Here is a 22,796-nt window from a genome sequence, read left to right on the forward strand (position 1 = left end):
CGCTTGCGTGTTCTCTGTGTCGCACTTGCTCTAAATGGGCAAGGAGCAGCGCCACGCTCCTACGTTACGAGCTCTCATCGACTTGCTGGAGTCAACGCCTGGTGACGCCTATTTGAGGATGTTCCTCTACATGTAGGGGACCTTATACCGCCGTAATATGTATCCCCACGACCCTAAGATTCTCCTCGTCATCCCACCACACCTGCGTTCCACTGTCCTCCGCTAACATGATGACACTCCCTTGGCTGGGTACTTGGGCGTGTCGCGCACTTATGAGCGTGTATGCCGCCACTTCTTTTCACCCGGTCTCGCCCGCTCCGTGCGGCGTTACGTTGCCGCTTGTGAGCCCTGTCGGTGACGAAAGCCCTCAGCGCTTGCAGCTGGATTTCACCAGTCAATCGAGGTACCGCCCGAACCCTTTCTCAGAGTTGGTCTAAACCTAGGGTTGTTTCATCTCTCTGGCTCCAGAAATAAATAGGTAACCATCATTAACAATTACGTTAGGCGGTACACCGTTAGGCGGTGTTGTAACCTAAACTATAGGTTACAACACTTTAACCTCTAGTATAGGCATACAGTATTGAGCACGTTTGCCTAAATATAGAGGTTACTTGCTACATTATACCGGTTGAACCATTAAAATGTTTACACAAAGCGGCTTGCTGGAGGTCCATGATGGACACCGCGCTGCGCATGCTCCGTATAGCCAGTGTCACCTAGCAACGGGGACGCGGCTCTTATATCTTTCGGGAATCTTTCTGCTTGCGCCTCTTCTTTCTTACCCGCTGCTTTCTGCGGCCGTATTAGCCAGCCTAAAACCATGCTCAGAGAAATGTGCGCTGTCGCGGAGGGCGCCCCGCGGGCAGTCATTTTCGCAGGCTGCCTTTACACGCGCTTGCGCTTCGATATAGTTCAAGTGTCCACCTTGTGCGGTTTCCAGGGTAAAGTGTGTCCCTGTGTCCCTCTCAGCCTAAGAAAAAAAAGTACCGCAACATCTCCTGTTCGACCTCCAGGATATGAAGACGAAATAATGCCACCTACTCCCCAAAAAGGCGCAACCAAGGTGAGCGCGGTAGCCACAGAAATTTCTTTACTTTCGAATAGTATATTGTAAGTGACAGACTCATATTCTTTTGGGCTACAATTGTGCAGCTGCTAACCAACAAATGAGTCAAATTTTCGCTTTTCCAACATCAAGTGTTCCGACCAATGGCCCGCGCTGTTGCTGTTTTTCTTCTCCTGCACATGTATTTGTGTTTACTCCGTGGATTGCTCTTAAGGTGTCATTTAGCGTGCGAAAGTGAAAAAAGAATGAATTTCAGCTGACTGATTTTCTTTTTTAATTTTTGCATGCTGATGACACATTTGGAACAATCCACACAGGAAACGTAAATGCATGCGCAAGAGGAGAACAACAGCAACAGCACGGGTCAAGGTTCTGAACGCTTCTCGTTGTTCACGGACAAAGCAAACATTTCCTTTATTAATTGCTTAACAGGTGCAGAATTGTACCCAAAAAGGGTATGCGTCTGTCACTTACTATTCCATTCGTAAGTAAAGATCTGTTCACTCGCGCTCACCTTTGTTGCGCTTTTTAAGTGGTAGAAAGCATTTTCACACTACATATCCTTGGGGTCGAAGAGGAGATGCTACGGCTTGCGTAAATTCTAAGTTTTCAACAAAACGCAGTTTTTTTTTCTGAGGCTGAGAGCCACAGGGGCACCCTTTGCTGTGGAAACAACACGAGGTGGACAGGTGAAATATCTTGAAGCGCAAACGCGTGAAGAGACAGTGTCCAAAAAGGACTGGCCGAGTGGCGTCCTCCGCGAGGGCTCAGATTTCTCTGCGCACGGCTGTAGTCTGCTTAATCCTGCCACGGAAAGGAGCGCGCAAGAAAAAAGATGCAGAAGAAAAGCGAAGCACGAAAGAAGGAAATGGTGCACCTGTTGTTTGGCGGCAGCTGGCTGGGTGTACCATGCGCGGATTTGGCCTTTCTGGTACAAAGCCCAAGCGGTGGCGCGTCCTCGTAGCTAAGCCACACCAGGCTAGGCGGACCATATAAAAAGCGGGGCCGATATAAAATTCTCTGCAAAAAAAAAAAGAATCGCTCAGCTGAATGGGATAACAAAAGGTTACTTCCATTTAAATAACTTAAATTGTTGTATATCAGCCAGCAAAGGGCTACTGCTAGTATCCTTCCGGATTTATGCCGAAATGAAACTCCCCGTGAGATAGTCCATTGTTCAACATTTGAGAAAATATGTAATGTTAATGTTCCCAACAATACAGTTTCAAACACAATATGAAGGCCTGAGGAGAAGGCACAGTTAGCTTGTATAAATATTTTGCGTATAAACTAACAGTTCCACAACGATAACATATGGTTGTTTAGAATGCAATATTTTTATTTGAAGATACTACATAGGATACACCACAAATACAGGAATCCTTGATGGCACATGACTACATTTGAAACTTCAAAAGTATAGTATCACTTGCATAATGTCACAGGAAATCACTTCTATCACATCACGGTGTTTGAGCCATGCACGTCATCATTAAATCCGTGTTAACTGTCTATGTAAAAGTTTGTACTGCAGTCAGGAAGCAAGAAAACAAGGCAAAGGTTAAGTGTATGAGATTGCAGGCACTAAAGCATGAATTGGACACTTGTGTTCAGATCCACCTTGGACACTACCAAAAAAAAAAAGAAGCTTTACACATCCTCTGCAGCTTTAGTGCAGGACAATAAAGACACTCCCAATGCAATGTAGCAAATGCAAAAGATACAGAGCTTCGGCTATGGTGACACCTAAAAAAGAAGACGGAGCCGGAAAGCCATGCGTGCTTCCAAGCCAATATAAAGGTAAATTGGCATCAAGACCAAAAACTAGTCTTTCAGCCTGCGTCTCAACAAAGATAACATTAAAAACAAATTTTGAAATTAAAGCTCTATACATGTGCATGTAAGCACTGGGGGAAGCATTTTCTCTGTGCATGTGAGCAATAAGTATCTCTCAAAAGTAGTAACATTTGCATCATAATATACTATGAGCTATACATGACCTCAGTAAAATGGTGTCAACTGTCTGCATAAGTTTGCACTGCGGTTAGCAAACAAGAAAACCAGGAAAATTTGAACTGCACCGTGATGTTACAGGCACAAGAACAGAAATGGGAAAATTGTTATTATATCACCTTTCAAGACCACAGAAGTATTGCTGCACACCCTTGTGTACATTAAGAATATGGTTCCAAAGGCACTCCAAATGCAATATAGCAAATGCAAAAATGCAAGATTATAAATGTTTGATTATGGTTAACATCTGAAAAAGAAGCACTACCATAGAGCCATGTGCAGCGCTTCAAGTCAATATTATAGGGAAAGCGAGAGGGAGACAAGGAAGCATCCTTTCATGGTGTAATTGAGCAAGAATAAAATTAAGAATGGCTGTTGAAATTAGACGTCTATACATGTTCATGGAAGTAGAACAAGCAATGCTTGCATACATGTGAGCTAATACTAAAATCTTAGCAAATACATCAGGCGACTATTTCAAACATGCTGACTAATGTGTAGCAATGTAAAATAGTAAGATCATCACACTTCAATTGTGGCACTTGTATGATACAACACACACGCTACGACAAATATCGAGTATCACCTTAAATAAAGTATTGCTCACTAGTTAACATTTGTAGGTATTTAAATAAATGCTCATATTGCAAATAGAAAATAAAGGCTGCTGAGTTTGATCACGTTGTTATACACATTCCTATTTCTGGCACAAGTATTCACTCTCAAAGTCTACTTTAAAGCAGGCTCATCTTGTTAAACAGGCTAAGTCTAAGCATGATAGAGGCTTTTCGCTGTGTTTTACTGCGATAATGTATCAGGATCACAGAAGGCCATGTGACACTAACAGGACACCTATGGCATCTATAGATGCTATGTTCGTTTGTAGGCGGACAGTTTGGGAGCTCAAGGTTGCTCTCTTTTTTTCTGCACGGCCACGAAGCAATAATGAAAAAAAAACCTTCAAGCACAGCGCTGCGTGGCAGAACACATTTATTGCTACAGCCGCAGCAGGAATGATGCAATTAGACATAAAAGTTGAAGGTTCGTGCACAATATGTCGAAATAGAAATACATATAAGTTTTATACTATCATAAGGAGGGCGATCTCAGCCCTGTTGAGAGCACAGTCATGTCTATTTGCAGCCAGTATGTCAGTTGTTCATTTTCCGACCTCCAGTGGAGCCTACAAGAACAGAATAGTAATCTTCAACTTTTATATTTACTGGCTTAAGTCGCACTGCAAACAGCTATCAACATGTAATGAAAGAGGCTTGAATTAACCACAAACATATAAAATATATACACAGAACATATAATTAAACAAGCAAAATTTAAGTATGTTCTATCAAGGACATTTCGGTAACAATAAAAATTAAAGGTTAAATGTTTAAAAAAAATATTAATCAGTTCAAACTAATCATGCAAATTAATTTCCAAGTCAGTTCGTACTCGTCTTCAGTTCAAAAAACAACACCAGAAGAACTTGACAGTTTAACAGTAAAAACGCGATATCGAGTGATTATGAAATGAACTACTGCCAATATTGTTATTTAATTAAGGATAGTTTACAATTCATTTGTAAACATACGACCATATCAGCACCAAACACCAGTTCCGTGCATGATGTCTAATGCTGTGTGTACGCACAAAAGTGCAACATGTACTCGAGCTTTAAGAATAACCAACACGGTGACTCATAGAGATAAAAAAAACGTGTTTATGAAGCGAGCGAGTAGTGCGGTTCAATAAAGAGTCACCACGGAATACGCACGAATCCCCTCCGTTTGCAGCGCTGCCGACCGCTAAACCTACATCCGAACCTTTTTTTGGACCGTATCGATGTCGGAAAGTCTGCTCCTGGCCAGCCGCCGCACTGGGTCTTGCCTCGCTAGAGGCTAGGCCAATCACTGGTAGCGCACCCACCCCCAACAGCCATGGAGGTGCAATCGCAGGGCGAAGACCTCGACCCGACAACGCTCAGACCCAGTGAGTGGACCACGATACTCCGTTCGTACAAGGGAGGCAAACCAAGCCCGGAAACGCTGGTTGTGCCTCCTCATGCAGCCCCTGTTCGAGATAAGCCTGCCGCACCCGCCGTCGGTGCTCCGGCCGACACTGCCCCTGCGACCTTCAAGCCGACATACCGTGCTCAAGAACAACAGCTGCGCGTGACGCACGCAATCGCATTGCGAAGTAAGCAACTTGCTTCACTCCCTCCCGGCACTATAAGGGTAGTCTTCCGACCAAGATGAGGCCTCGCTTTGAACGGAGCCATGGCGCAGCCACTCATAAAAGCTCTGCGAGTGACCGCCGCTGACCGGGACCTAGGAGAGTTTCACCTCCGGATTCACCCGACGAATAACACCTTCACGGTCGCTACACCTCACGAGTCAACGGCCCTTCACCTCGTCCAAATCAAGGAAGTGGTCCTTCAAGAAACCAGTTACCCCGTCGCCGCCTACATCGCACCGCCGCCCGCTGCTGCGCGCGGAGTCATCTCGCAAGCCTACTGGGCGGAAACACCGGAAGAGATGCTACAAGACCTCCAGACTCGCAACCCGGAAGCTGATATCATCGCAGCCCGCAGAATGGGTATGACACTTTCCATATTGATCACATTTGCGCGTGGCCCAGTCCCTCACACCATACGCTACATGAGTGTAGTGCATAGATGCACGACGTACAAGGGAAGTCCAGACGCGTGCACAAACTGTCGTCGACCGGGCCACAGATACGACGTGTGCCCCCACCCCAAGAGTGGTCTCTGCCCGCGGTGCGGGGACAAGCATGAGCCGCAAGATGTTCCCTCCTGCATCCCGATCTGCATTCTCTGTGGGGGGCAGCACCTCACGGGCACCGGCTCGTGCAAGGCAAGAAATGCCGCCACCAAACGACTTAGCCCACCGCCTCAGAAGACAAAGTTCCCTAAAAAGAAGGACTTTCCCCCGCTTAGCACGACGCTCCCATCTACCTCTACATAGGCTTCCAAGGTTGCCAAGACGAACATCATGACCTCCCAGGACTCGGACGTGAAGGCTTTGCGGGATGAGGTAAGGCAGCTCAAGGCAGCCCTCTCTACCTCCACCCCTGCTTTACCCCCACTCCACCATCCGCATCTTCTTCATCCACCCCGTCCGACCAACCTCCTCAGAAAAAGAGGAGGCCTGATGAGAGCCCAGTCCAACCTATAGACCCGGAAGCCAAATTTCAGGATCTCGCCCAAAACCTAGAATCCAAGTTCACAGAGCGCATTACTGCGCAGGTCACTGCACAGTGCCACACTATGATTGAAGCTACCATTACCGGTATAGTATAATAGATAGGGTCATATCTAGCATCATGGCCAAGGTTGAGGAGCGTTTAGCTAACCTTATGCCTGGACTCTCAGCGGCCTCTCCTCCCGCAGTCCCACCTTCTGCACTCCTCATTCGCCCCGCCACCCTTCAACATGGCTCCTCCGAGGCACCATAATTCCTTACAAATTATTCAATGGAATTGCAGGCGCTTTCGGCGAAAGCGCGACCCTCTGCAGCAGATTATCGCCAATTCTTTGTCCCCACCAGACATTATCGCTATCCAGGATGCCAATGTTTGCAGGCAACTGCCAGGATACGCTGTTATCCCCTCTGACTCCACTGATCTTCCTCGGGTGGTTACATACGTCTGTAACACCTTGCATTATGCGGAGCACGATGTTACCTCCCTTATTGCTCACACCTTCATCAACATTTTACCCCACACCCCTGCACAATCTCCCCTGTTCATGCTTAACTGCTATCTTCTCCCACGACAGCCGATTCACCTACTTGCTCCACTCCTCAAATCCGTAACCAAAATGGCCGGATCAAACCCCCTACTGGTTGCCGGTGACTTTAACTGCGCTCACGTGGACTGGGGCTATCGACGCACCAACCACAGAGGCACAGTTTTATACAATAATACGCTAATACTTCATCTGACCATCTTTAATGATTTTAGCCTACCTACGCGGGTTGGTAACAGTGTTACTGCCAATACTAGCCCAGACCTCACGCTTGGTAGAAACTTGGCTCACCTACAATGGGAAAGAACGCAAGCCACACTAGGCAGCGACCATCACCTGATTCGAATAGCGGTGGACTATCGCCGACCTCAGCGCAAATTTACCGCTAGGCACACAAATTGGTATCAGCTCCGTAAATTTAGGCAAGCGCAGCCAGCACAGGGCCCCTTCGACCTAGACACCTGGACTACTCAGTTACAGAAAGACATTCGCCAACATACCCAAACGCTCGATACTACCCCAGACACCCCCGTTAGCGACAGTAAGCTCGCCCACCTTCTTGAAGCTCAAGAGAACATAACGCGAACATAACGCGAACATAACTCAAAAGCACAACATGAAACTGAAACTGAAACTCACCCAGCTTCAATAAAAAATAGAACACCATAGTGCCACTCTTTGCAAAGCTAACTGGGCTCAGGTTTGTGACGGCCTCCGAGGCAATCTCTCCACAACCCGCGCTTGGCACCTGTTACGCCATATGCTCGATCCCACGCAATCTAAAACTCAGACGCGTCTTAGCATTCGCCGCCTCACTCATAACCATCGGCAGGACACCGACGCCTTCCTCGCGCAGATGAAATGCACCTATACCACCCCAGGTCCTCCTTGGAAACATCCCGAGTACACGGGCTCACCCCAACCACAGCTTGACGCTCCTATTACAGAATCTGAATTTCGCGCAGCCCTATTGAAATTGCGCAATACCACACTAGGGAAAATCAAATTACGAACGCTGCCATCCGAAATCTTGATGATGACTCCATATCTCACCTCGTTACCTACTTTAACGAGTGCTGGGAGGCATGTACCCTCCCTGCCTCCTGGAAGCATGGAAAAATTATATTTATCCCAAAACCCCACAAGCCCATCACCCTCGAGAACATCCGCCCCATTTCTCTTACATCTTGTCTCGGCAAGACCTTTGAGCACGTAATCCTTGCCCGACTGACAACGTACATGGAAGAAAATAACCTTTTTCCCCGCAGTATGGTGGGCTTCCGTGCGCATCTATCTGCGCAGGATGCCCTACTTCAAATTACGCACGATGTGCTTGATGATACCATCCCCCATCTTACTAAAGCCATCCTGGCGGTTGACCTCATTAAAACTCAGTAGCGTAAGCTTGAGCATGAATTGGCGGTGAAATATGCGACACACACACACACACACACACACACACACACACACACACACACACACACACACACACACACACACACACACACACACGCACACACACACACACACACACACACACACACACACACGCACACACACACAGGCGCGCACGCACGCACGCACACACGCACACACGCACGCACGCACGCACACACACATACACACACGCACGCACACACACATACACACACACACACACACACACACACACACACGCACGCACGCGCGCACACGCACACGCACACACACACACACACACACGCACGCACGCACACGCACGCACGCACGCACACACGCACGCACACACGCACACACACACGCACGCACACTAGAAATAAATGATTGAGCAAGAAGCAATGCTTACCTGGGTCACATTTATTGCTGTCTTCAGAATTCGTTACAGCAATCCCAACATAAGCGATGCTCACAACTGTTGCGTAAGCGAAGAACATTTACCATATTCCCATCGGCAATGCGGGTCCTTGCAGCGGCCAGTGCCACTCAGCGCGCCAATATGTCACTGCTCAACGGCGGCAGTGCTTCTTTTCAGCGGCTCGCGCACCGTTAGGGGTCTTTTTTGTAACTGTACCACGCGTCGCGAGCGACTCAGACACACAACACGCTTCGTAAGCGCGCACCACCAAATCGGAGAGCGTTTAAACGTGGTTAAAGCGATGAAACAAAGCCTGACACGACCGTTACAAAAAGACCGCATCAGCCGTACTATTCTCGGCATGCTTCTTGAGAGCTACACAACGCAGAGGAGATATGACTGCGCTCCCGTTTGACTGAAGCTGAAGCGCGTACATACATAGCGGAAATAAAAAGAATAATGAAGCTACAGCTCCGCCAAAGTGCCACATAACAGTATATCAAGATTCTAATATTCTATAGTTTAAAGATGTGTTTAAACATGTTGCTGTTTGCTTGTATTTGTATATTTTCTCTCTGCTCATTTGGCCGTCCGCCATTGTGGCCTCATACCTGAGTGCCCGTTCATCTCTCTACGAGACCTTACTGGAGCGGCAGTCGCCCGCTGTCATGTGAATGTAGTGGCGTCGTTATCGCGTGTTAGCGAGCGAGCAAAAGCGGTGCGTTTGTGGCGTTCTCTATAAGGAAGCCGATATTCGCTGCAGGTTAGGGTCCACCTCCTATTATGCGTTAGAAAGTAAAAAAAAAAATAAAAGAAACGTGGAGGCGTAATACATTCTGTTGCAGTGTACAAAATATCTTTCTCCCCTACAGAGTAGTTACTGGGCCTGCTCGACGCTTTCATTCTGTCGGTCGCTGAGCTTTTACAATATTCCAGCGTGTGCCCGCATGCACCCTTCGATGTGCATTCTGCTGTCAAAGGGTGTCATGTTTCAGGAGAAGATTACAAACGCGACTAAAGGAAGCGTTGATGCTCAAATAAAAAAAAATTATTGGGTACAAATGTGTATTCAATCACCAGAATACATCTGCGTTTAGTTTTTCTGCAGGCAGGTTTTGTACCGCAGCATAAAATGCCTGCAGGGGTAGTGGTAGGGTTCCCACCACACTGAACCGTAGTTACAATTTATGACACAGCATCGTTCGCCACAATATTCTCCGATGTATGTTTCATGTTTCTGTGGCTTGCTTTTAATTTATAGTGGCACGTATGCAGTACATAAAATTGGTCACTGAATTGCTGCTGGTTGACTTGAGCATGGGCTCATGCAAGATTTAAGCTTTTTTTTTTATATTGCGAAAAAAAAAACATTCCGACTGGCAAAATAACATCTCAATTTGGCCCAACCTACCTCCATCACGCGGCCTCACACCATGTTTTACACGTTAGTCTTGGCTGAAAATGTCATATCGGGATCGCCAGTGCGACACAATATTCAGCAAACTTCCAATCCATACAATAAGTGCCCTGAGCCACGGATCACAACTTTCTTTATATAAGTTACAATCTCAAGGTTACGAGACATTTGGCGTTGAAGTAACATCTTAAATAGCATACTTCGACACATGTAACTTCTAGCCACGACTGTAATTAACAAAAACACAAATATCAAGTTGGTTTAGTACCCTCGTAACCCTTATGCTATAGGTTACTTGCCAATAAAGGTAAACTTAAACGTTACCATGCTAAGAGTGTAACATCGTTCACGTAGCAAGACTAAAGCCCTATCATGCGCCTTACACCAGGGACGGGTAACTTACCCACCGGGATAGTGCGTCTACTACCGGGGGTGATGACACTGTCAGGTAACAGTAACGGCAAAGAACACAGTACCACTACAGTGAATGAAGAAACTAATTTTTCTTGACCGAACCTGTGGCCACAGAAAACAGGCTACACTAAAATCAAAACGATAGCGCTGAACATTGTCGGCGATCGTCGAAACCTAATCCGTCGGCCAAGCGCGTCGCCTTTTATGCATGAGTCATCGAATGTTCCAAAATATTCGCTGGTGCCCGTGTGCCTTATGTAACATTTTAGACAATTCGCATCGCACAAGCTTCGGTGACAACAGATGTCAAATAGGATCACCGGTAACATTCGGGAAACTTCCGATACATGCAGGCGCGTCCTGCGATTTGTGATAACATGTGTTAAGCGGTAAAACGCGGTCACCCGAAGAAGATAAAGAAGTGCACGTGTCAATGCCCACTCTCAAAGATAATCGTCCCGATACTGCAAACAGGAGAGCTAAAAACAAAAGTACACTTACCCCCGAATTCACAAACGCTCTTTGACTCGACCCTCCACTTGAAACGCTCCTTGAGGGTCGTTTTTCATTTCACAAATCGCCCTTGACTTGAAACGCTCCTGAAGTGAAGGAAATCCCGAGTGCTTTCCTCGAGAATCTCAAGGTAGCATCGAGGCTACCTTGGGCAGCTCCTTCACTCGAGTGTTATGGCGGACTACGCTTCGTTTGTCGATTATGTTCTCCGCGTCGACGAGCTATTCGGCGTCGTCATGGACGACGACGATATTGCAGACGTACCATGACAGAGGCTGAGGGACCGCCTGAATCCCGTGGAACACTTCATCAACAGCGAATTTCTCGCACGCTATCGGTTCACGAAGTGTACCGTGAAGAAGCTGCTTGACTGCCTGCCACTTGAACAGAACGCCAGCAACCGTGGCCACCGTCTGCCACCAATGCTTCAAGTTCTTCTCGCTTTACGCCTTTATGGAGCGGGCACATTTCAAGTTGTGACAGGTGACCTAGTGAAAGTGTCGCAACCGACAGTGAGCCGCGTCGTCGAACGTGTGTCACGACTAATTGCTGCGCACTTGTTCCCGGTCGTCGTGAAGTTTCCTAGCACAGATAGCGAGTTCCGTGCGACGATGGTGGATGCCTACCGCATTGCCAAGTTTCCTGAGGTGACGGGGTGCATAGGCTGCACCCACATCCGCATCAAGGCACCAGGTGGGCCGAATGGCGAAGTTTACCGCAATCGGAAGGGTTACTTCTCCATTAATGTACAGGTAAATTGCTACTTCTTTTCTTTTCTCTATATTAGTGCAGCATTAATTCTTAAAGAGGCAGTCATGTGTTAATGTCTACGAGCTTCAATAAACAGAATACTGGCTAATTGGATCAGTCATGGCAGAAATCAATTAACTCAATTCCGATCCTTTTCCTGCTCCAGATAATGACATAGCGCATTTCGTGACAATGCGCGGTGATATGGCCGAGTAAATGAAGATTGGCGTAACAATAATGCTAGACGTTTTTATTTTAGAAGACTGTCGTACATATTGGGGCTCTTCTTATCTTTGAATTTTTTTTTAAATCACCAAAAGGGAAGTATGGCCTTGCAATTCTAAGAAGCAGTGATTGCTTCTACTCAAAAAAAGACTATCGTGTATGTATGAATTGCGTGGCTTACATTCACTTCAGCTAAAAAAAAAAACAATCGATTCTTCTTTTTTTCATTAGGTCATTGCAGGGCCACAGCTGCAATTTTACGTCGTGTCTAGCTGGCCTGGATCCGTGCATGACAGTCGAATCTTCGACAACAGTCGTGCACGTGTTCTCTACGAGACAAAACGAGTGCCTGGACTTCTACTTGGCGACGCTGGCTATGCATGCATGCCCTTCCTTATGACCCCACTAGCTTCCTCCGGACGTCCGGACAGCCCCGAGAGCAAGTGAGTACCGCTGTATAAAGCAAAAAGCACAAATAATAATTATGTAATTACGTACAGTTTCTTGCGTTTGAAGGTTTAATTAGAGTAAGCGTGATCGATATTTTAGTAGTAATGACGCAATTTTGCAAAATATAGCTTTGTATTATTACCTTCATGTATTTGATGCAATCTGTTCTTGCTGCACTGAATATAAGACACAATACAATTAACATATTAGCTGCAAGAGCTTTGACGACTAACCTGCTTATGATTCCAAGGTATAAAGTGCGTCTCAGAGTAGTTAGCATAAGTGTAAACTAACATTGTCAGTTTTGCACAGGTATCAAGCGGCTCACATCCGCACCCGCAACACTGTAGAGCGAGCTTTCGGTGTGTAGAAGCGTCGCTTCCTATGTTTTGACATGGGGCTTCAGCACTCTACGGAGTGTTCTGCGGTCATTACGACAGCCTGTGCTGCCCTGCATAGCCTGGCAGTCCTGAGGCAGGACCCGGAGCCTCCAGCTGTGGTGATCCCACAACACTTGAGGCGGCAGCAGCCTGATGTGGCGAGGCAAACTGACACACTGCATGGATCACAATGTCGAATGAGGCTTATTGCTCGAGCATTTAACTAAAACATCATAAAAGTGAATGTGCACCTACGTTCATCCAGATTTCAAAATGAGTACATCTTGGAAACTCCAATTATGTGCAAGTTCAGATAAGGAATGCCATCAAAGTGCAAGCACACTTTACTGCTCAGGACACTCCTTTAGTACTTCCTTCATATTATATTTTGATGCTTTTTTCGTGTATGTGTATATTATTGCTCATTTGCACCACTATAGTTTCATTCATTAACCACAGTTGCAGCTGTATCATACTTCTTACATATTAAAGCATAGACGTGTGTGAAAATATAATGAAACATTTAGTTTTATGCCTGCTGGCTTTATGCAAGTTGCTGCTTCTTGGCCTCTAATTCAAGAAACAGCATCTGGCGCTCCACGTCATCGCGTCACTTTTGCTGCTCCAGCTGCTGTTGCCGCGATTGCACTTCGATTTGGTGCAGTTCCTGCTTTCGTTGTTCGTCCATCCTGTGACGTTGTCGTTGCTGGAGGAGCTGCTGCCAACGCAAGCGCATCTCTACAGAGTGCAGTTCTGCTTTGCGCTCCTCATCTTTCTGAAGCGCCTTCAGTCGGGCAGCTCCTCCAGGTGCGAGCACCCGCTCTACCGCAGCGTGCTGGTGGTCTCAGTTGCTGAGGTGTGTCAATGAGAGCTGCAGCGTCTGAAGCTTCCACTCGAGCCGGTGTGGGCACTGCATGTGGCGTGGTCTCAGTCGTCGATAGCGGCGCTGTACTGGGACTTCCCAAGACAGCACTTTCCTGAGCCGGCAGTGGTGTCTGAATTGGATTATCTGCACACATAAAACAAACGTTAACTTAGAGCCTAGGAGGCACTACAGTTGAAAACTCATATTTGTAAGGAGTGTCGATTCATAGTTTGAACATCTTATAAATACAAATACACATACATGCAGGCACACTATTCAGACAGTCACAAGTGATCAGTCACACACGAAATAGAAAGCGCAAGTGGCTCTAAACTGTAACCCAGGCGAGCAAGTGAAAAGAAAAAGTAAGCAGCTTATCCATATGATGCCCTCCAAGTGTGTTAGTCACAGAAATAAACAGGAAAAGTGTGTTCCATTCTAGACTCAGTGCTGCCGTAAGAGACTAAAGTTTCACTACTAAATAGTGACACCTGAGTAGCATGTAATTTGAAATAGCAATAGATACAACTTCACTCTGTGATGTTTCTGACAGATGTTACTTACACAAAAATGCTGTGAAAGGAGGCTCAATTCCACACAGGTTCCAATACTGCTAGATAAGCAAGCTATTTAGTTTTACTGCTGGCTGGATGCGTCTCAGCTGTAGCATGAAATTTCAGATAACAGGAGAAACAACTTATCTGATGATGCCTGCTACATGTTAGTCACAGAAATCGGCTGCAAAGAAGACAGGTCGCCAGGAGCCGGCGCTGCTGGAGGAGCAAGCGCATGAGTGTTAGAACCGAAGGCGCCCGAGCTATAGAAGGCGACATGCCCGTTGCTTCTGATAGAGCGCAGACTTCCAAAGCTAGCTGTAGTACCACAGGGGTAGGTCCTGAAAATACAAAGGAAGCCGAACTAGTGCCCCACAGGCAGGTGGTGCAATCAAAAGAGCATTCATACATTGCAACTTTACTGTCACCGAGAGGTACTTTTGTTTGCCTGCTTGCACACTTATTTTGGCACATGTACACACAGGAACCACAATGAATGTCTTCATGTTATGAGCATTAAAATTGGATAACAGGTTGTAGAGGGCACATTGCTGGCACTATGCAAACACAGATGCACCTCGAAAAGAATGAGAGATGGAGACAGCTCGTTTAAGTGCATGCTAATTTTGTGAGACACAAACAAATTAGAAAAAAGAGGCTGTCCTTCACGAACAGGGGCTTCAACAGCAGCCAAATGTTGAGTTGACCGGTGGAGTGAAGCATTTCAGCCATGGCAGGTGAAAGTTACCGGTTTATTGACAGGCCAGCTATTTCCTGCGCTGGAAGTAGTGCTATGGAAGAGAGGATCTGCACATAGAAAACAACCAGGTTCAATTACAGCTCTAAATGGCTGCAAGCCTATCAAACCAGCCTTGATCTTCGTATTTATTTATGACACACAAAGACATCTTAAGGTTAATAAAAATGCTTGCCCATGACACTAATTTGGTGAAGTAACAGCAAGATGCTCGCACAACATGGCGTATTGCTGATAAGATAGTAATGACAGAAACGTAAATTTTAGTGAAACAGACACACAAGCCATGTGAACACCTGCGCCAGCTGCGTTACTCACAAAAATAAACGACACAGAAACAGAACATCTCAGAAACAGTATACATGCATGCAGCCATATCACAACACAACAGCAGCAACATGCCAATTAAGAGTTTTTTGCCAAATCTGGCTTCACCAAGCCACTCGTCCATGCTGTCTTGATTTCCAGATACCATAGCCTCAAAGATGCGCGCAGGTGGTAGAGACAGCACTGGCTGGTTGGTATGGGCTCCATCGCTGTCATATGGGTTTGGAAGCCGTGTTCCAATGTGCGAGGCAGCTGCCCCGACAAGCGCCAATGATGGGCTCATTGGCCGGCAGGTAGGTGGTCCACCCCCTGACGTAAAAAAGTGTAAATACATGTGCACATTCAAAATTACAAGTTACAAAACAACGCACACGCATAAACGCGACGAGCAGCTTATTGAACTGTAACGTCAACATATTCGATAATACATACAGGTATTAGCTACGCTTTCTGATTATGCCGATAATTATTCGCGTGCGCATAACGTGCGCAGAATATTTGTGGTTAACCTGAATCTAGCAAAAGCATTTTTTGCACTTTGCATTACCATTATTAATAAAATTGTGCAGTAGCTCGGGGATACGCAGCGTGTACTAGAAGGGGGGCGGGCGGTGGGTTGAGTGGTTCAATGATGCTGAGGCTGCATACAATTCTTTTACACATTTAGTTTCACCGTAGTCTTCAGACCTCTGCGCTGCTTAATTTTGCCAAGCAAATGTAAGGTGAAGTTCTCACCTGTTGCGCACAAATCCCGCTTTTCTTCCGAATCTTTCTTCTTCCATTTCAATTTTTTATTGTCCCACAGCTTCCGCAGCTGCATCACCGTGACCCGACGAATGCCTGGTTGGCTGTTGTATTCTTCGGCCAGCTTCTCCCAGGCACTGTCCTTGGCGCGCTTCGATACATTATCAGTTTGGCGCTTTTCTATAATGGCACTGTCCCTCATCACTAGGTTACGGAGCAGTTCCCGTTCTTCATGCGTGTAGACGAACCTCGACACGCCGGTTTTATCGCCACGACGATTAACGCAGTCGTCGCTATTGATGCTCATTTTAATCATAAAAACACGCACAGAACACGGCAGAAAAATATTTTTTTTAATATTTGGGGTTTTACGTGCCAAAACCACTTTCTGATTATGAGGCACGCCGTAGTGGAGGACTCCGAAAATTTTTACCACCTGGGGTTCTTTAACGTGCACCTAAATCTAAGCACACGGGTGTTTTCGCATTTCGCCCCCATCGAAATGCGGCCGCCGTGGCCGGGATTCGATCCCGCGACCTCGTGCTCAGCAGCCCAACACCATAGCCACTGAGCAACCACGGCGGGTGGCAGAAAAAGCTGACAGCAGGAGCAGCAGCCGGCAACAGAAGCATGCGCAAGCGAACCTTACGATTTTTACGGATTGTGCTCTGGCACGGCTTGGCCGAGCTTGGCTACTAGCCAGTTTTGGCTACATCAGAGTTTGATTGACGAAAAATTATGTTGCAAGTGTAATAAATTCAGAGATACATTGAAGAAAACTTTATCAATTGCAATAAAAAACATGTCGTAAACGTTTAAAGTGTTTTTCGCTCTTTTTATTTCAATATTTGTCCATATACTCTCGTTATAAGGGGCGCTTTCCGGAAGTCGCTCACCGTTGAAGTGAAGGCCGGTTTCTCAAGCAGTCCCTTGACGAAGTAGTGCTCAAGTAGTGTTCATGAAACGCAGCGGCGCCTTGAGTGAAGGAAAGCGCGTCACCTCGACTTGGCGAAGTCAAGGTGAAGCGCCAAGTGAAGGTGCGTTTAAGAATACGGGGGTTAGTAAACAAAAGTAACTAAACAACAAAGAAAAAAGTTCAACGTAACGCAACCCAAAAAAGGAAATTCCAGAGTTCAGCTATGCAAAGGGCCAAAGTTCGTTGGCGCTAGTCATCATCATCATCAGCAGCAGCATCATAATCAGCCTGGCTACGCCCACTGTAGGGCAAAGGCCTCTCCAATACTTCTCCAACTACCCCGGTCACGGGCTAATTGTGGCCGTGTTGTCCCTGCAAACTTCTTTATATTATCCGCCCACCTAATTTTCGGCCGCCCCTTGCTACGCTTCCCTTCTCCATGAATCCATTCCGTAACCCTTGATGGCCAGCGGTTATGTTCCCACCTCATTACATGCCCTGCCCACGCTTATTTCTTTTCTTTATTAGCGGCAGAAGAACAGCTTAAGTCTCACATGGACTATTTCAGGGCGGGGGCGGTGCAGCTGTGATAGCAAAATGCCGTCTGGCGTATGGCCATAGAGTTTAATGCAATAAATGCTAGATGGAACTCTGGCGCTAGTTTGATATTGGCTGATATTGAGACCATTAAGACACGGACGCATGCATCGATAGGCGATTTGAAACGTTCTTATGAATTTATAGCGGGCATACCAGCCTCTTGAGACGTTTGATACGTTTCGATTTGGCCACCTCGACAAGCTCAATCGTTGCAATTATTAGCGAATGTGCATGTTCCCAGCGTCTTCTGCTATAGAAGGGTATAAATTGCTCTGAAATTTACGACAATGAAGGCATATAAAGCGTAATGAACAAAGCCAGAAGAACGCCTGAATCCACGAGCGCGAAGATCAGACAAATACATGCGCTTCCTATCATCCACCTGGTGGGTCAACGACTGCAGCACCACAGTTCCCTCTATACTCGCGGACAACTTTCTGTGGAAATGAAGAAAAGCTACGGAGGCAAAGCGCGCACAAGTGAGAGCGCTTCTGAAAGGAGTCCCGCGTTTTCATCCAGGTGCGGAAGAGAAGACATAAACACCATATCAGCAGCAGTTGAATAAGATAAAACACACCATTGAATGTAAAGGTTTACTTATTTTGCGACTTTCCCTTCTGCGTCTGGGCAAACGTGAAACCGATGCACGTGAAGTTGCGTCGATTCAGCGTCTGTTCCGAGCAACCAAAAGTACTGTGAAGTGCTGGCTGACTACTTGGCGCCGTTAAACATGTGCAGCAGCCACGCGCGTGCAGCTTTTCCATCATTGCCACTGAAAGTTGTCCGCGATTATGGTATATTGTAAGAAACTCTTATCTGTAAAGCAGGAGCGAACGCTAGCCGCCGGGGAGAGAAGTAAAGGACGATAGAAGAGGGCCATGAACGGTTGGATTGGCCGCATGTGGCTGGCTAGCCTAGAAAAAATTGAGGAGGCGACGAGTTGCAGGAGTAAAAAAACTACCACTGAGACTACAAAATTATAAAAGGGCTGTGCACCGCATAGATCACCCTTGTTGGGCGAGCGACGACAATAACCATCTTGATCGACCCCTCCGCATGACGGAGTCACGCATTGAAAAAATGAAGCCTAGCTTCCTTGTGATTGTGAATGTAGGAGAAGACGTGGTCCTTGAGCGAGAATGCAACGCTCATCAGCTGGTCACCCACTTATTGGGCTAAATATAATCCGACGTAGCGTGAGCGATTGCATACGTTACGTCACGTTGGCGACAACAACACCGTCTATAATTCGACCGATGGTTCGACGCACTGGTGCAGCCAACGTAACCGGACGCGGCCAACGCGCTCCGACGCGTCCGACATCCAGCAACGCTCGCTCCCGCGCCGATAAAATCGGACTATAAGCTTGCCCTAAGGTGTTCCAAACGCTTAAAAGAAAACAGCGGTATGCGCAGTAGGCTTAACAGCATCACTATGCGAAGACGCATATCCAAACTGTACTCACGGTTACACAAACGCCTCTGTTCGCATAGGCCTGCAGAAGTATTAGACATCAATAGTGTGGGTTCAAGCATGCTATCCAAAAACCGAATTTGTCAAAGGCCGTTATGGAAAGCGACTCCCAGTGGAGCTATGAGTTGGTTGTCCAGCGCCAACGCCGACTAACCTCTTTCACGAGAAGAATTTACGATGACCCATGAAATCTTATGCAAGAAAGAAGCAGCAATGCTTCATTGAATAGTAACGCACATTAGCATCTCAGGAAAGCAGAAAGCTGATTCGCTGGCGCCGTCTGCGCACAACGTGAAAGTCATTGATTATAATTTATTCAAATTCTATGAGGCTAGACTGCTTATACGCCACCTACACCACTCACACCCGGATGAACGTATCGCCAAGATATCGTAACCACAATTATTTTTGGTGGTGCATTAGGTCCCTACTGCGCAAGTTAGGCGTTGGGTGTGTAAATTTCACACATCGTCTTCACCGACAAAGACGTGCACCGAGTTCTTCGTGCCTAGCTCGTAGGCATTACAGCGAAACGCTTAAGCAATTGCTGCTCGAATGTTCAAATATTCAACAGTTGTAGCATTGCGGTGCTGGGCAAGTGCAACAACTTATTCTTGCGCGAGCTGCGCTTATAAATATCTCCTTTTTACAAGAGGTCATGCATGAACTAGATGTGATTGGTAAAAAGCTGTGCTAGAACTCCTTTTATTTAGGGGGATAGACAGTCACCTTTATTGCTCTTACTCTGCCTGTGTCTGTGTCGTGTGTTGTCGTGTGTTTTCCTCTTTTGTCTTCTTTCTTTTACATCTGTTTTCTTTCTCTTCTCTCCAAACGCGTGGGTGGTCTTTCCCTTGTAGAAGACAATTGCTAGCCCCCTTCTCCCCCCCTTTCTGTTTGTTTTTAAGTTGGTTCACATCAATATTACTTTTAATAATAAAAATAAACGTAACACAATGGGATTCGCCCAATAATCATGTGGTCTGCCTAACCCTAGGACGCAATTACGTAAGATGTTTAAAGGGAACTAAGGTTATTTAAAGACTAAAAAGTTTCGTTCTTAAAGGGACAGTAGACGAAGAAGTCGACTAGTGCGGACGCGTTGACATCGGCTCCGGTTTTCATAAATGTTCTTTGGGGGTTCTCCCTGCAGAACCGGGTTTTTCATGCATTATTCGACGTGGCAAGTCAAGAGGACTCTGCCGATGCCGGATTTCTGTCGGTTGGAGGTCTCTTCGCCCCTCTGTGAATGTTTGAAACACGACTCAGAAGCGTCTGAGGGGGAAGGCCAGCAAAGAAAGATGTTGGAGGAACTATTCAGGACAAGCAGAAAAAGTCAGAAAAGCGTAAATTAATTGTTGCACATAGTAATTGTACAAGAGCAAAAGACGGCGGTTATGGCCAAAGGCAAAGTTCGAGTACAAAGCAAGTCAGCGAATCACTCCGAGTATGCTCTGGGTGTGGAGCAAGGCATGGTAATGTAGCAACATAGCGGCCGATTCCAAAGAGCTGGTAATCTGGCCGTGGAACTGTCCTAGTTTTGAAAGGCTTAAGGCTGCGCTACGGCAGTTTTTGACGAATCAGGTGGAACAGCCACCGACTTTGTTGTTACAGGAGACACTATGTGACATCCAAACCCTCCCTGGCTTAAAAAAAAATCAGAAATAATTCATACCTGTATTGAGCACCCAATCCAATCTGGAAGGAGTAAGATGGATGCCCTTTACGTGGAGGTTACACCGCAAGGGTGGCTCAAGCAGAGCGCTTTTATGCTTAATGTCTATAGCCCCCCGTCCAATCAGAGAGAGACGTTTAACTCCATGCTTAAGAAGACGACGTCGATAGCGAATAACTATTCCCTGATAGTTGCCATAAATTTAAACGACCCACATTGTTGATGGGGCTGCGTCAGACAGACGGTAAAAGGAGAGAACCTGGCGAGGATCCTGGATGATCTCGCGTCTACGGTAATCACTGACCGAGGGTTCCCCACTCGGCTGGGCAAGTCGGTTGCGCGAGACACAACGCCTGATTTGGCATGTGCAACGAATGTAGGACAGGTCACGTAGGCCAATAAGCTGGAGAACCTGGGCAGTGACCACTTCATAGTGGCAGTAACTTTAAAGGTGGACGCCCGACCGGCCAGGGTTTTTCGAGTCACGGACTGGGGGGGGGGGGGGTTCAGGATACTTAAGAAGGAGCGAAATAGCACATTTTCTTCGTTTGGCGAGACTATCGATTCGCCCACGGAGGGCGTAAAGAGGGCTACCAAGGAAGTAGAAACGGAAGCGGAGGTCCCAAGAATGGGCCCGCACATAGCGCACTTGTTGAAGGTTGAATTCTCGATTCTGATGATGCGGAATACACAACGGCTAAACCGCAGGCTAAGGAAAAAGCTTGCAGAGCTTAATTGAGAGATAGAGAAATATTCCCCGGGGTTCACTAAGCTAATATGGGAGCAGCTCAGCGCGGTCGCAGACGGGTTCGTGCGCTCAGGAGGGAACTGCAACCTCCTCAGGCACCTCCTGAGTGACGCGCAGACTAAGGGTAATCGAAGGCCAACATTTAGTAAAGTCATACAGAAGCACAAGCAGGAGGGAAGCACTGAACAGTCCCTTTTGAATGCGGTCGTGCACAGATACCTCACCATAGGGCCGACGCAGGAAGAGGATTATCTGCAGATCGAGTACGTGACTGTAATAGAGCAAGACGCGCCCTTCACAGAATCGGAGATCAGGGCGGTGCTCTACAACTTATAATGCAGATCGGCTCCGGGTGGATAAGTTTTCTAAAAGGCTATTACGACACCTGGAGTATAGGGCAGAGGAACAACTAACTAAAGAGATCACCAGGGTATGGAAGGCAGGACAGTTGCCCGACCGATGGAGGGCGGCTACAGTGATATTGATCCCTAAACCTAGAAAACACTTTTGTTTGGACGACATGAGACTTATATCGCTAACCTAGTGCATAGGCAAGGCAGCGGAGCACGCGATCTTGAACTTTGTTTCGGAGTACATAGAGCGCAGGGACGTCTTCCCACATATGAATGGTTCTTGGCCCGGCCTATCGACGCAGGGTGTTATGCTAATGCTGAAGAAGCAAATATTTGACAGCGGTCCTCGGAACGTGAGAGGGATTCTCGCCCTAGATCTCACTAAAACAATCGACACAGGATTACATCGATACATACTGCAGGCAACGGTCGGGATAGGCCTGGGAGTCAAATTCCAAGCCTTTGTCAGATCCTTTCTCGTGCATAGAGAGGCTACTATTCAGGTGGGGTAGATTCGGATTAGGAGCTCGGGGTACCCCCTGGGGATCACTCATCTCACTACTGCTCTTCAATATAGTCATGAATGGTCTTTCAGAGAGGCTGGGCGGCCTCCGGATAATAGGCCAAGCACAAGAAGCCTTGGACGAGATGGAGGTTTACGTCGCGGACACGGGTCTGAAGATGTCTCCATGTGAGACGCAGCCGTTACTTTACAGACCCGCAGGGCAGGGGGTTAGGGGTCTGACACCCCTCAACCAGCTTCACATGCTATTATATGCGAATATTGGGCAGAAAATTCCTAGAGACAACTCAGTCAAGATCCAAGGTCGGCTCATAGACGCGAGGGGCTGTAATGCCAGAATAATTAACCACGTTACAGCCAAGACGGAGATTCGTCTGAGGTTAATCGCTCTAACCCAAAGAAGGCGTCCAAACCAAAGAAGGGGTTAGGTGAGGACAAC

The 22,796-nt window shown here is 46.9% G+C and overlaps 2 protein-coding genes across 2 annotated transcripts in view; both read right to left on the reverse strand.

Moving 5' to 3' along the window:
- LOC142591628 (protein 5NUC-like) overlaps window positions 1-22,796 on the reverse strand; it is a 162,611-nt gene that overhangs the window by 99,678 nt on the left and 40,137 nt on the right. The gene's annotated exons all lie outside the window — the stretch shown is intronic.
- LOC142590802 (myb/SANT-like DNA-binding domain-containing protein 3) lies at window positions 13,831-16,379 on the reverse strand. Its single transcript, XM_075703209.1, has 4 exons — window positions 16,064-16,379; window positions 15,474-15,637; window positions 14,993-15,051; window positions 13,831-13,834 (listed from the first exon to the last, which is right to left on the reverse strand). The coding sequence occupies exons 1-4, from the start codon at window positions 16,377-16,379 to the stop codon at window positions 13,831-13,833; spliced, it is 543 nt and encodes a 180-aa protein (XP_075559324.1).

This window comes from Dermacentor variabilis, chromosome 8 (assembly GCF_050947875.1).
Source record: "Dermacentor variabilis isolate Ectoservices chromosome 8, ASM5094787v1, whole genome shotgun sequence".
NCBI classification, from domain to species: Eukaryota; Metazoa; Arthropoda; class Arachnida; order Ixodida; family Ixodidae; genus Dermacentor; species Dermacentor variabilis.